Genomic DNA, 14,655 nt, shown 5'->3' with positions numbered 1-14,655 from the left:
ATCTTTGTCAAGAAAATCATATGGACAGTACTGGGGTGCTACAGTCCACAGGGTCATGAAGAATCAGACAAGACTGAACAACCAAGGACCTCAATCATCCAGTGAGAACAAATTAAACTATATCAAGTTTCATTTTCTGTAAAACAAGGGAATCGGACTAAGCAATTTCCTCCTTTTCGCTATAAAACTTATAATGCTATGGCTAAGGATGAAACTGGAAAGGTTTATTCTTGAGAAGCCAAGAAGTTAATTGCTGCCTTTACATATCTGAAAATCAGAGCCAAAATGGTATAGTGAAATTTCAAGTCAGAAGGCATTGGTGGGAGAGTCCTTGCTCTGAGATTTGCTATGACCCTCAACAAGTCATTTCCCCCAAGTCTCATTTCTTCACCTGTAAGACAGGATGATAACCCTGTACCAACTGCTCCACAAGGTTATTATGGGGGAAAAAATGTGAATATTGTGGTTTCGCTACATCAATGTATTAGCAACCAGTAAAAGGTGCAGAGGCAGATTTAGGCTTGAAATAAAGAAAAACCTCTTAATGGCATACCCATAATGGAAGGACAAAGCAGAGGTAGGATTACCATTTTTCAGATATAATGTAAAAAGGATTCTTGGTATAAGTTTAACTTGAAGGTCTTTGAGATCCCTTTCAATTCTGAAATTCTATGATAAAAATTCTATGGTAAAAATTTTCAAAGAAATCAAATGCTTTCAGATTCACTACAATTTTCAACATTCAGAAAAAGTTCTCATTAAAGTAAATCTGACTTAGATGTAATTAGTTTACATAAAAATTCATTTGTTGTTACAACTAAACCCTTCAAAACAACATTATATATCCAGAGAAACAGAACAGCCACAAAAAACAAATAAGCACTCACTTTTTTATTTCTCGGAGGAGCATTCGTATAAGGATTGCCTGAAGTGGCTCAACCATCAATTTTCTCCACATATCCAATGCTAGCTGCCAGAACCAACATATTCATTGTAAATGAAAATCATTGTAAATCTAGTTTTCAAATACAAATAAATCCATGTGTGTACATATTATGCAAATGTGCGTTTATGTATAGTCAGTTCATCTTCAACATTCATGAGTTTAACTTTTGCAATTTTAAGCATTCATGTAATTTTACTAATAATCTTTTCCACTTTCATACTGATAACCACACAAATTGTCAGCTATGTGAAACAGCAAAAAAAATGAGAGGCTTTATGCATACACGTTTGTGGAGTGGCTGGTATCCTAGTAGGCATTCACACTACCACTGTAAATAGCCCCCATACATTTGCTGCATAATTTTATTATTTACCTTTAAAACTCTAGCTTTGTGTTGTAATTATACCCCCAAAGCATAGTGTAAGTCTTTTGCGCTCTGAGTCTAAGTGTTCAAAGTCAGTGATGAAGCTTAATGACAAAATAAAGGTGTTAAGATAAACATGCTGGAAAGTCTGTAGCTACTGTGGGAAATGAGTTTGTCAAAATAGGGACTTCCTGACAACAGCAACTAAAGTTCTATCAATCTTTCCCCTTGGCTTTCAGAGGGAATGTCTCAACATTCATGTTTTTTGCTTTCACACCATTGACTTTAGTGCCATTTTCTAATGTTATCCCCATGAATGTGGACTGTCTATATTTCCTAATTAGAAAAATTAATATATTTATGGGAGACATAATTCTATTTCATGAAAATAAAAGCATCTATTTCCTATTCACATCAAACACACGGACACGCGCGTGCACGCACGCACACCGACACACACACACACACACACACACCCTCAAGCTTTATCTGGTTTTGTGATTCTATAAACATGTTGATATTAGAATTGCTTAGGAAATTACCTACCTCTCCTATCTCCATAAGTGGTTCATTCATATCTACACCACCATAACCATATTGAAGGTCAGCTTCTGTCAATTTATTCTTCTTAATAAACTGTGTGTTGAGATACCTGAAAGAAAAACTCATTCTCATCATCAGATATAATAAAAAGAAAAAAAAAACATAAAGCAAATTATTAACTGAAAACTAAATTCAAACTGTGAAAAATTAGTTTAGTAATAAGCAAAATCCACCAAAAAATCATGTAGTAAATAAAAAGTATTTAAATAACAGAAAAAAAGTAATCACCCCATTTCTCCCTGCTTGGCTCCAAAAAAATCAATAAACATCTTAGCAAAGAAAAATCTATTAACTCACCACCATATAATCCAGCAAAGACTTTTCTTCCAAGAATCTAAAGCAATCCAATCACTAAACCAAGACTCAGGAAATTGGGCCAAGTAAGATCAGGGAAATATTTAGTTTTATTAAAGTGTTTATAATAGTGAGCAATAATTTAATCGCTGACACATTAACAATCTGTAAAAATAAACTAAAATAAACTAATATCAACACTGCATTAATAAATATAATAATGGAGGGGAAAACATGAGCTAAGTTGTCAAAATCTTTCTGATGTGAAAACTAGACAGTAATAAAAGCTCATCATGCTATAGTTCTTTGTTTTACAAAGTGCTTTCTCTACAAAAGACCTGTGAGGCAGGTAGTACAAATATTATCAGGCCCATTTTACAGATGGGGAAAATAGGGGGTTGGTTGAGAGATTAAGTGATCTATATACTGTCACAAATTGTTAGAGGTAAATGTATACCCAGATTTCTTGACTTAATGTGCATCTTTCCAATACATCAGGCTGCCCCTCTTAGTCTATATGGAAGGTAACAATCAGGATACAAAACAAAATAAACAAAAAACAGACTTTTAAAAGAAACAATGTTGATGGCACTATTTGGGAGATCAGATGCCAGGGATATGAGTGATAAAGCTTAATTTGCTGCAGTACACAAAGCTATTTGTACTATTTTATCAGATGCATGAACCTTTTATATTTGACTATCACTGCCTAAAGAAATAATACTTCAGTGATACATGCAACCTATTTGGACATTCATTTTGATCAAAGCGAAAGTTTCCTCTTTCTGTTCTGTAGGACACAATCTGCGAGATTTCTTTTAAAACCATATGGCCTACACGTTTAGCAGGTCATTTGTTGTTACAATTTCTAGAGGGAAGGTCAGGGATCATCTGACCACCTGATCATTTGATATTTAAAGAAAATGAAAGACTACATAACAAGCCACTGTAATGGGCCACACTAAACCACTTTAAAAGATTATTGAGTTAAATAAGAAAAAAAAAACATTAAGAGCACCTATAATGTAACATGCAAGTATGGCTTAATAATAACAGCAGGATTCAGAGTTTCCAACCACCCAATTGAAAATAAAAGTCCAACAGGGGCAAGGAAAGCTATCAAATTTTTCTCCAATTTCAGAATGTGATTTTATAGTGATTGGGCTACTACTACTCATGCATTCAAGTTTCTCCAATAAATATCATTTTAAAAAAAGATGCAATATAGTCTAATGGAAAGAACAGAATTCGTGGAGTCAGACAACATGGCTGGGTGACCTTGAGTAAAGGGCATCGCCCCCCCCCCTAGATTTTAGTTTTCCCTAATCTAAAGGAGTGTTGTGAGGAAAGCATTTTGAAAAAAACACTGCTAAAGATTCTCCCCAACCTAACCAGGTTTTAAAGAAATAAATTATTTGGGGGTTCTGAGAATAGAGTGTTGACTGAAATAAAACAACTTAAATCAAAGAGAGTATAATGTCACCTACAGGTGCTTTTGATGTTCAATTCTTGGTGAACCAACATGTCTCTCTGACTGTGTGTGCTAGCAATGATGAAGCTTCATGTTCCTCCCTCTCATTTTTGAATATTGATGATTTGACATTATAGTCAGAGATCATGAAGTCTTTGATAAGCCAAAATTTAATTTATTTTATAAAGAATTTTACAGATAATGGTTACATTTACAAGTAAACTGCTAAGTCAATTCACTAACTTACCCTACTTCCATTTCCATAAAAGAAAAATGTCTTTGTAGTTTTAAAAGAAACATAACACAATTTTATTAACTACTGGGAAAATTGAATTGATTTCTGATTGAAATCCTTCCCTAGAAAACATGATTAATTTAGAAAATAAAAATCAAAGACAACAAGGACTACCAAGTGATAAGATCACCAGTTTATGGTAAGGAAATTGCTGATGATAAATTAATAATGCAACAGATTTAAATGGCTATATTCAGTAATGATATTCTATAATAGATCTCCACTTAAATTCTACTCTACTGTCTTAATAAAGGTGTGGGTGCCTAAGCAATATTGTGCATTGGGTCCAAGGCAGAAGAACAGTAAGGGCTGGGGTTCAGTGACTTACCCAGGGTCACACAGCTATCTGAGGCCAGATATGAACCCAAGACCTCCTCTCTCTCCACGTTTGGCTCTCAATCCACTGAGCTATCTAGCTATCAAATTTGAACCAAGGACCTCCCATCTCTGTGCCTGGCTCTCAATACATTGAGCCACCTCAAGTTCAAGTTCTTAAAGGGTATGCCAGTAAAACATAATTCTGGCCTATATCAAATTGGAAAGAAACAGATATTGCTTTAATGACTAAGCATATTTTATCTGAGGATTAGCCTACCTTAGTTTGTACAGCCTCATCACCAAGTTCATCATGAATGAGGGTAATGAATTTTTTTGGTTATAGCATCTCTTGAAAACCATCTTTTTAGGTGTAAACAGATTGTGATGTATACAGAAGAAATATTCACACCAATGAAATCATGGTATCTTAAAGGATTGTTGGATTTGGACCAATTGCCAAGAAACTATACTAGATTCAAGAGAATAATGAATAAATTTTATGAATGAAAAAATAAGAATCAGGCAATGATTCTGAATGGATTGTAGATGCATAGCATTGAAAATACAATTAAAAAATCTTTTTTAAAGAGAATTACAAAAATTTTAAGGGGACACTGTGGTATAGAAGAAAAGTATTGTGTTAGGACACTAAATTAGAAGTCAGAGTCTGATTCTAAAACCTGAAACTACCATTTACTACTTAATGTGACTTCAGATCAATACACAATCTTTTTGGGTCTCAGTTTCCTTACTGAACTAGATCATCTAATATTTCATCCTATTTTCCCATATTCCATAAGAATGCAGAAAACAAAAAAGGAATCTTAGATAATCAAAATATGAGAAAAACAATCTAGGAAGGTTTCCTCTGAAACCATTTCTATACGAAGTATTCATGAATAATTTAGTCTAGTTTAGAAAACTCTCACTGTATGGAAAGAAATTTTTTGCTTTCAGGTATTCTACTTCATTCTTCTGTTTCTGAAGAAATGAAATGGAATTACTGGTGAGAAGAGTTAAGATCAAAAAACTCCCCAAAGCATTTATTTGGATAGAAATCTGTCTTAGAACCAACTCAGTATGAAAGAAACCTTGACCAAAACTTATTTTGAATTAACAAAAAAAATTTCATGACAATTTCACTATTAAAATAATTTATAGAGGTTCATTAGAGATATCCTAGGTAACTTGAATTACCAGTAAGGTGATTTTTCTAGGACAATGACTTTTATGCAGGGGTAACTTAATGACTGCAATGACCCAATTATGATCAATTATCAGTCACAAAGTTAACGTGATTGGATCTGAAATGAGATTATTTATTAAGAATGAAATACATAAAAGTGTCTGAGTCTTCTGAAAGCCTCAAATGAAATTGATACATACAAAATGATACAGAAAATATCAATTACAATCATATGATTACTAATAAAGCATTATGCTTATATGTGTATTTATGAAATTATACAAATCTTTTTAAGTCAACACTTCATATAAGCCAAGATTTCTTTGTGTTGGTAGTGTTAGCCCAAATAGTTTTGTTACTTATGTTTACTAAGCAGAGACTCAGTATTTTGCTTTATTTTTTTTAAAAACAACAATCATTAGCAATCACTGTTCTTTCTATCTCCAAGTGGCACAGACAAACATTTCTAAAACCATGTGGGAAATATGTTTTGATACAAACAGATATCCAGAACAGTAGTTATTAAAGCTTACACAATGATTCTAGGAATACATAGCTCTACTTTGTTAATATGCATTAAAAAAAGGATTTTTTTGTTTTTGTTAGCAAGAAGTAGGGAGAAGTTATCTTAGTGGAGAATATAGGTGAATGAGCAATGAATGAGCACATCAATGATAAGTTATAGCCTAGTTATACCAATGATATAGCACTTATGCTGAGTCACTTATAACTTTGATTCTTCAGAGATGATGATGCTTTATTACTGCACAGCCACATCACACAATACCCCTCCCCCCAAAAGGTGTTATGAAAGTCATATCATAAAAATGTGTCACAGAACAGTCTGGAGTCAATAACACACTATAAAATATCCTGGAGGTACTGACTGGGTTCTAATCTGACCTCTGATACTTCCTAGCAATCCTAGGCAAATTGCTTAACCTCCTTCACCTATAGCCCTTACTACTCTTCTGCCTTAGGATGAATACACAGTATTTATTCCAAAACAGAGGGTAAGGATTTTTAAAAAATACAATAAAATGAAATTTCCTAAATATAATGAAGCCTTTTAATTCTGAGTCTAAGTCATAATCCAGATGGAACAGCAACTATCTAAAATATATTTATTAAAGGACTAACTCAATATTTACTTCATAAATCATATCATCATTTAGTTAATAGGCATTTTTCATCCATTTGGATTTTTCTGGATTGTTAGACCAATCTTCTTTGAGTGACCAGGCTCCAAATAAATCTGGTGCCACTCTGCTTTTCCTACCTCATCTCCTTTTCTTCTTCACCCCTACTATCTTATACTCAAAAGTCTCCTTACTTTCCCCTAAAATGCCATGCTCATGCTCACCTTTGAGGTTCTATTCAGGCTTTCACTCTGAGATACAACCTTAACCTTTCCAAATTCTAAAAGTACTTCACAGTCCAGCTTAAGTCCCATCACCTCAAAACTTTATTCAATATTTATCTTTGTTGTTCAGCTGTTTCTTACTCATGTCCAAGTCTGTGTGACTCCTTTTGGGGTTTTCTTGGCAAAGATCCTAGAGGGCTTTGCCATTTCTTTCTCCAGCTTATTTTACAGATGAGGAAACTAAGACAAACAGGGTTAGATGACTTGTCTAGGGTTACACAGCTATTAATTGTCTGAAGTCAGATTTTAACTCCGGAAGAAGACTCTTCCTTACTCCAAGTCCAGCCCTTTATCCACTGAGCCAACTCATTGCCCAAAAGGTATTCATTATCCTTCCTGACCAAAAAAAGTTCTTTTAAAAAAAATCTATAATAAGGATATTGTTACTTCACAATACTGAATTATCTAGCATTATATACACTATGCTTCTCTTATTTTGTTTCTAGGTCTTTTGGGCCCCAGAAGAAGTTCCTTGAGAACAAGAGACCATGCTTTATGTTTTTATTATGTTGCTAAAATCCTCACAGGCTACTACTGTCAGTATTCATTGGAAACCACTTAAATTTAAAGTAAACTTAACCCTCTGTTAAAAACAGCATACATACATAACAAAACCAAAACAGTTTATAGAAGTAGATAGAAAGTTGGCTTCAGTACTGGCCAACTAAGATTCAAAATTTGCCTCTAAAACATAAGGCATGACCCTAAAGTCCTCAAACCTCTCAGTAGTCTAAGCAAATTTCTAAGCCTATCAGTAGCAGAGAAGTTACAAACTTGCATTGGTAAAAGGAGATTTCTAGATTCATGAAATTATAGGTCTAGCCCTACCAGGTGGTTCTCAGGTTCCAAGTCTTGATCTAGTCAGGTTATTTCAACAAGGCAGTTTTCTACTCATAAATTTCCTCCTCCTCTTACACACAGCTAATTCTCCACCCTTGGTAACTTCTCAATTATAAAATGCAATTGACTTTCCTTTTACTTCAGCATTTGCTAACAATCGGTCATACAGTACATTTTCTCAATATTTGCATTTGATACTGCTACTTCTTCATTCTCTTCCCACCTTTTCTAGGTCTCTTTCAGGGCTTCATTATTAACCTTCTGTCTCTTAAGCATGGGTATCTTCTAAGATGCCATCCTCTAAGGAGGACCAAGGGGCTAAGTTCACAAAGAGGACACAAGTGCAGAGAAGAGAAGCAAAGTAACCTTGAGAAAGATATGGAAAGCAGAGAGAACTCTCCTCCCTGGCTCCAGAGGCCAGGCTCTAGTCAAAATTATTTTTGTTGACCATTTGCTTCTCTTAATGAGAGTAGATAAATATATATATTGCTTCTAGCTGAGAGGCTGGAACAGCAGAAGCCTGAAAGAGCAAAAAACCCAGCAAAAGCCTGAAGCCTATTAAAGGAGAGCATGATAGAATAAAGACTATGAGAAGCCTGTTGGTGACATGTGTCATTTCATTTAACCTTTTCATGTTATACTGCCCCTGTCCTTGAACAGGACCCCAGAAAAGCCTGCTATACTTGGTGCCCAACTGTAGGGCATAAAGAAACCAGCATGATTTAGTGCCCGGAGAAGTCATCATAACTTCTTTTTGTCACAGGTAACGCAAGATTCTTCCAGTTAAGTGTGCACAAAAAATAGTAGAGTGGTTTCGAGGAAAAGCAGGTCAAGTTCCATTTTTGCTGTGGGCTGGTAGAATGAACAAGCCTGTATTTGGGTGGAGGGGGAGGAGGGGTAGTGTTCCTATGGCCCTGAAGGCTGTAGATTTAAGGATAGGCACCCAGAATGGCTTGAAAAAATCCAGCTAGAAGGGAGAGGTTGAAGAAGCTATAGGGGCTGGCAGGGATCCGAGACTTCGGGGGACTTGCACCCTAACCCCTCATCATCAGGTGGAAATCTTGGTCAAGAAGCTTCTTAGCCACCGATGTGAGTATAAAATCACAAATCACAGTCAGAATAAACAAGAAGATTTTTTCAGGCAAGGCTAAATTTATGACTTTAGAAAAAAGGGCATTTTCCCCAACTTTGGTTAGTACTAGATCAAACAGCAAAAGGGCCAGAATAGAGCAAAACAGTTTCCTTATCGTGGCACCAGGGCTCACATCCCTGGAAAAACACAACATGGATTTTTTCAGTGTAGATTCGGACTGACACACCACATTAGAAAACTTGTTTTTCTTTTTCTCGTCAAGATCTTAAGTAAACACCTTAATTCATAAAAGCATGCTTTCCACAATTTGTGTTCACTGTTGTCTTTTATTTTATTTGTTTATTCATTTATTTGGTCTGTCACATGTGGAAGATCTGTCTGTATGTAATGTAACTGGGCATTTAGTTTAAAATACACTTCAGAGTCCTCCATGGAGGGAGGTAATTAATTCTGACCTCTAAACTTGATAGTGTTTCATAATTTTGCTTTTTTCTTATATTGGAAGGCCCCTCTGAGAGAAGAAAAAAGATTAGTTCGGGACACTCAAAGGGAAATTTTGTCCCGTAATTTGACCATTCACTGAGATTTAATTTTAAAGGTTGATATATGTAACTTTTAAAGGTTGATATATGTAACTTTGGAAAATTGCCAATGAATCTGATAATGTACTATGATACAGTTTAATTTCATGGTGTTAATTGTATATCAGTTAAATGTGAAATGTTAGCTAAATTTAATACTGCACAATACCTATAGCTAGAGAATTGTTTATTATCATTAGAACTGATAATGTATAATGATTTCGATGAATTTGAGAATTATCTGAATGTAATTTATAGCCAGCTTGACACTAAGAAGGAACTTTTAATTTAAAGAGGAAAAAAAACTACACTGGCTTCTTAGTAAACATAAGATCTTTAAGTGCAAAATTCAGTTAGGAAAGGGTTCTAGTGTATTATGGAGAACTTTCTCTAAGATTTAAATTTAGGATTTTAAATAAGATGTTACTTTAATACCATGTACTGTTTAACATGGCTACAAGTGATCACATGATGGTATTGGGATTTTTAGGAGTTTAAATTTGATGGTCTATATATGTGAATTAAGACAAGTATTAAGAATTTGGTATATTGTGATAAAAGGGAATTTCTAAACAGTGTTGTACTTGATTGAGATGTATAAATTGTTTTTAAAATATGTGGTATGAATAAGAAGGGATTAACATGTATTCAAATATAATTTGTTACAATGTAATACTGGTTGTAGACAAATATGTTGAATTTGTACTATGAAGGAAATTAATTTTTATGCAAATTTTGTATAATTAACTAACAAGGGAAATTTTACCAGTCTAGAAATCAAACAGGACTGGGTATTAGGTTATTAAATACAGGCAATTAAAGAGGTAGTCACCTCTCCTCTATTTATAGTAAGAGTAAAGAGGAGAAGCCAGATGAGGTGAGAGAAATAAATAGTAAATGGGAAAAGGTATAAAGAATGTTAGTTCAGAATATGAAAGAAATATTTAATCAGTTATGTAGAAATGTCAAGGCATAAAGAGACAAGACTAGAGGTTTTATTCTGCTTTGGGCAGAGGTTTCATAAGAAAATTGGCATATGAAGGAAACACTGTTAAGGGACTTTAATCAAAGTCAATTTGGAAGTTGGGAAGTTTTTAATTAATATCCACTGGGAGTGATTTATTATCAATGTTTTAAAAACATGCAGATTTTATAAGTATAGTAACTTAAAGTGTTAAAACAGAATGAAAGAGATTTTTTTTCCCCTTAGCAATGTACTTTTGCTGGGAATGAAGCCAAGGTTTGAGATAAGAACTGCTGAGGCTTTGAAACTTTTACAAAAGTAATTAACCATTTCCTCACCCAGGAAGGAGAACAAAGTGCTTACAATTATTTTACATTGATACTTAAAGATTAATACAGCAAAACAGCATAATAAGATTTATAGATGACACTTCAGGAATTTTAGGGAAACATTTTAAACAGGTAAAAGTTATCAGCTCCCTTACATAAACATTAGAGATATAACTTAGAAAGCCCGGAGATGTTAGCTGGTAGCTTGAATGAATTTTGATCCAGTATTAAGGTATATATTGCAACTAAAGTTAAAAAGCTAACGGGGGGGGGGGGGGGGGGGGCAGCTGGGTAGCTCAGTGGATTTAGAGCCAGGCCTAGAGATGGGAAGTCCTAGGTTCAAATGTGACCTCAGACACTTCCCAGCTGTGTGACCCTGGGCAAGTCACTTGACCCCCATTGCCTAGCCCTTACCACTCTTCTGCCTTGGAGCCAATACACAGTATTGACTCCAAGATGGAAGGTAAGGGTTTTTATTAAAAAAAAAAAAGCTAACAGGATTTTTAAGAAAATGCTATATAGGTATAGAAGGCCCAGAACTTTAGGACTTTGTTTGCCAGCATATTGAAACATTGTAATCTGTATATACTATCATTAAGGAGCTTTTCTAAAAACAGGCAGGCAAAAAGCTTTATTTTAGTTGAAACTTTACAAAACACTGCTCAGACTAGCTATATTAATTGGTGAAACTAGAGTCTAAACTATAGGTTCAGAATTCTAGAGGTTCAGTTAAAGAACATGCTTCCTTTATAGATACAACAGTTAATATGTTGGAGTTAGTTAAACTAAACAATACAATGATTTATGAATAATAGATTAACTGCTTAAGATGCTAACATGAAATATATCAGAAATTAACATGTCAGTCTTTCCTGTAAACACTTCTGTGTGAACCATAATATGTTTATGATATAAATTCTGGATTACATTTTGAAAAATTAAGTATATTTGTGCCTCAAAATAAATTATTTGTTAACTTGTTAGACAAGAATTGATAGAAAGCAAACTCATTTGGTGCCACTGATTCCCCTCCCTTCTTTCCTCTCACAGCAGCACAAGTTAAGAAAACAAACACTGGCAGAGGATCAGAAGCAGGTCTTTTGATTACAAATAATTCCATTGGTTTTTTGAAAAAGGATTCCATTATTTACCTTTATGTATGGGAATCCACATATATTTTTGAGAGCAAAATTCCTATGATTTTAAAATACTACTATTGAAGATTTTATCATCTTTTTTTTTTTAAGAGTAAACCTGTCTTGTCACACCCCTCCCTTCTCCTGCTACAGCAAAGGAATAAAACTAGGGCCTCCTGAGTATTCTCAGAGAGCACTAAAAATACTGTAATAAGTAGGGTCACACTAACTTTAAAGAGACTTTATGAGAGGATTGGATAGTTTTTTTCCCCATCATAGTGATGTGTATTTAAAGCTTCTATGCAGCAAAGTTAGTGAGATAAGCTTACATTTATATGAGGTTAAGTGTTTTAGCAATTATTAGGTTATATAAACATACAAGCCGCTTGTTTCCAAATTATGATAATGACTGGAATTGGAAAATTATTGATTACGGGTAGAATTTTTTGTCCTTTAAGAAAAAGGGGAACCACACCTGATATGTTTTGCTTTTATTGCTATTCCATGGTTAGGCTGTGCATGTGCTTAAACAATCAGTCCATATATTTCAAAGTAGGATCTTTTCCCCTGCATTTCTTCTCCATTCAAATAAAGATTAAAAAAAAAAGAGGGAAAAGAATAGTAGATTCATAGGTTAATTCAGCAATGACTTTAGACTACTGAGATTCTTATTGGCCTACAATTAAATGTCACTAGTATAGGTTAGCTATTTACAAAAGGAATATAATCTAAATTTTAGAACCTCAGAAATTTTTAGCTCTCCTGATGTAGAAGAATTTATTTTACAATATGTTAGCTTTGCAAAGATTTTTTTCCTAACAGGAGGATTTATTCAAAGATTTCTGCAAGGAATCTGGACCACAGAGATCAGAGTCCAGACACCAAGATTCATGAAGATGAAGATAAAATAATATTCAGCTAATGTTTCATCAATGTTATTAATAGTTATTGTTAATATTATTAATTGCTATTGTTATTGGAATAGATATGTAATCATTTATGTAATACCTTTTATGTTAACCAACCTGATGGAATATTGTCAAGTATATCAAGCTACTTGTCTTTAAGTATTAGCACATAATATATTCATGGATTTTCTATTACATAATAGAATTAATCATAATTTTTATAGTTATATTTGCTTTTAGATATGTTAGAGTTGACTTCTGAGGTGCAGATCTTATAGATATCTCAGAAGCTGAAATGTGATTATAGTTATACTTATTTTGCTTATTATTATATTATTATATATATTATATATTATTATATTATTATATATGCCACTGATGTAAATAAACTTTGCTAAAATTCAAGTTCATTTGCAGAGATTGACCAATGTATCACTGAATTTGGATGATTTGTAGAACATTATTAATTGTAAAGTATTCATCAGGATTTATCACCATACTGCATTCATCACTAATGATATTCATGAATGGCTTCACCAGGTATAGGGATAGATTTATGGAACAATGTACAACTTTTTCACACTTGCACTTCTAGTTGTAATGAACATCCTTCTTTACATTTGTGTCCCTGATCTGACTCACTTAACAAAATCTATATGGAGAGATGCAGCGAATTCAAAGAGTTAATTTTCCCCTTTACATGTTCCCCTCTCCCTTTTTTAGCTTTCTTGCTGTAAAACAAATAAGGGGGAGATGTGGAGGTCCAAGGGGTTAAATCCCCTGTAACTCTCCCCCTCCTCTATCCTGTAAGTTAACAAAGAGGACACAGGTGCAGAGAAGAGAGCAAAGTAACCTTGAGAAAGATATGGAAAGCAGAGAGAACTCTCCTCCCTAGCTCCAGAGGCCAGGCTCTAGTCAAAATTATTTTTGTTGATCATCTGCTTCCCTTAAAGAGCTACCTTAGTAGAGAGAAGATAAACATGTACATTGCTTCTAGCTGAGAGGTTGGAACAGCAGAAGTCTGAAAAAGCAAGTAGAAGCCTGAAGCCTATTGAAAGAGAGCATGATAGGATAAAGATTGTGAGAAGCCTGCTGCTGACAGGTGCCATTTCTTTTAACCCTTTCATGTTCTACTGCCCCTGTCTTTGAATAGGACCCCAGACAAGCTCACTATAATCCTTAACCTTCTTAGTCTAGGCTCTAAATGCTCTTTTGAAGATCTCCTTTTATCATGGTTTTAATTATATAGCTTTGCAGATGAATCCCTTGTTTTATAATTATGCACATAGCCCCTTTAAAGACTAGTTTTTAATAACAGATCTCTAGTACTTAGCAATGACTTGCACATAATAGGTGTGTGATAAATACAGTGGACTTAATTAAATTTTAAGTTTATTACATGACCACAAGTACCCTCACAAATAATTTTAAGTGCAATGTGCTTCTTATAAAACTATTTTTAATGACTTTTTAATTCCTATAATAAGTCTCCCCCCGCTTCAGCTCAGAAGTAGATTAATTTGGATTATAGTTCATCAAATTCCTTTGTTTATATCCAGGGCAAAACTTTTATTACCCAAGACTATGCATATTATCCTAAAATTCAAAATTTAGGTTTAAGATATATTTTGGGTTTTCAAATGTTGCATACAATGGCTTAACTTACACAAGGGAAAGTAAGTCTAGAGATTTGTTTTTTTCAAAAATCATTTGACATGAGACTCAAATATATCTAAATTACAAATTGTAAGTTAAGCCTGCCTGTGGTCTTTGATCACTGGTCCTATACAGAAGAAGGTAATGCATACTTTTATTGAAATTATCTTTTTTTTAAATATGGGTGTGCTCCACTTTAAGAAAATACAATATAAGAAACCCTAAAGTTATCATACAATAAATTAGGG

General features: G+C 33.9%; 1 protein-coding gene across 4 annotated transcripts in view; it reads right to left on the bottom strand.

Annotated features, from left to right (window-relative positions):
- Positions 1–14,655, bottom strand: part of CUL2 (cullin 2) — a 122,361-nt gene that overhangs the window by 69,582 nt on the left and 38,124 nt on the right. For all 4 annotated transcript variants that reach the window (XM_007504739.3, XM_001366362.4, XM_056800035.1 and 1 more), the window contains 2 exons: positions 1,857–1,962; positions 888–970 (listed from right to left, as the gene is read on the bottom strand). In XM_007504739.3, coding sequence (XP_007504801.1) covers positions 888–970; positions 1,857–1,962 — 189 coding nt within the window. The remainder of the gene's footprint in view (positions 1–887; positions 971–1,856; positions 1,963–14,655) is intronic.

Source organism: Monodelphis domestica, chromosome 5 (genome assembly GCF_027887165.1).
Source record: "Monodelphis domestica isolate mMonDom1 chromosome 5, mMonDom1.pri, whole genome shotgun sequence".
NCBI lineage: Eukaryota > Metazoa > Chordata > Mammalia > Didelphimorphia > Didelphidae > Monodelphis > Monodelphis domestica.
Note: the sequence above shows the minus strand (reverse complement) of the source record. Positions and strands in the feature narration are given on the sequence as shown.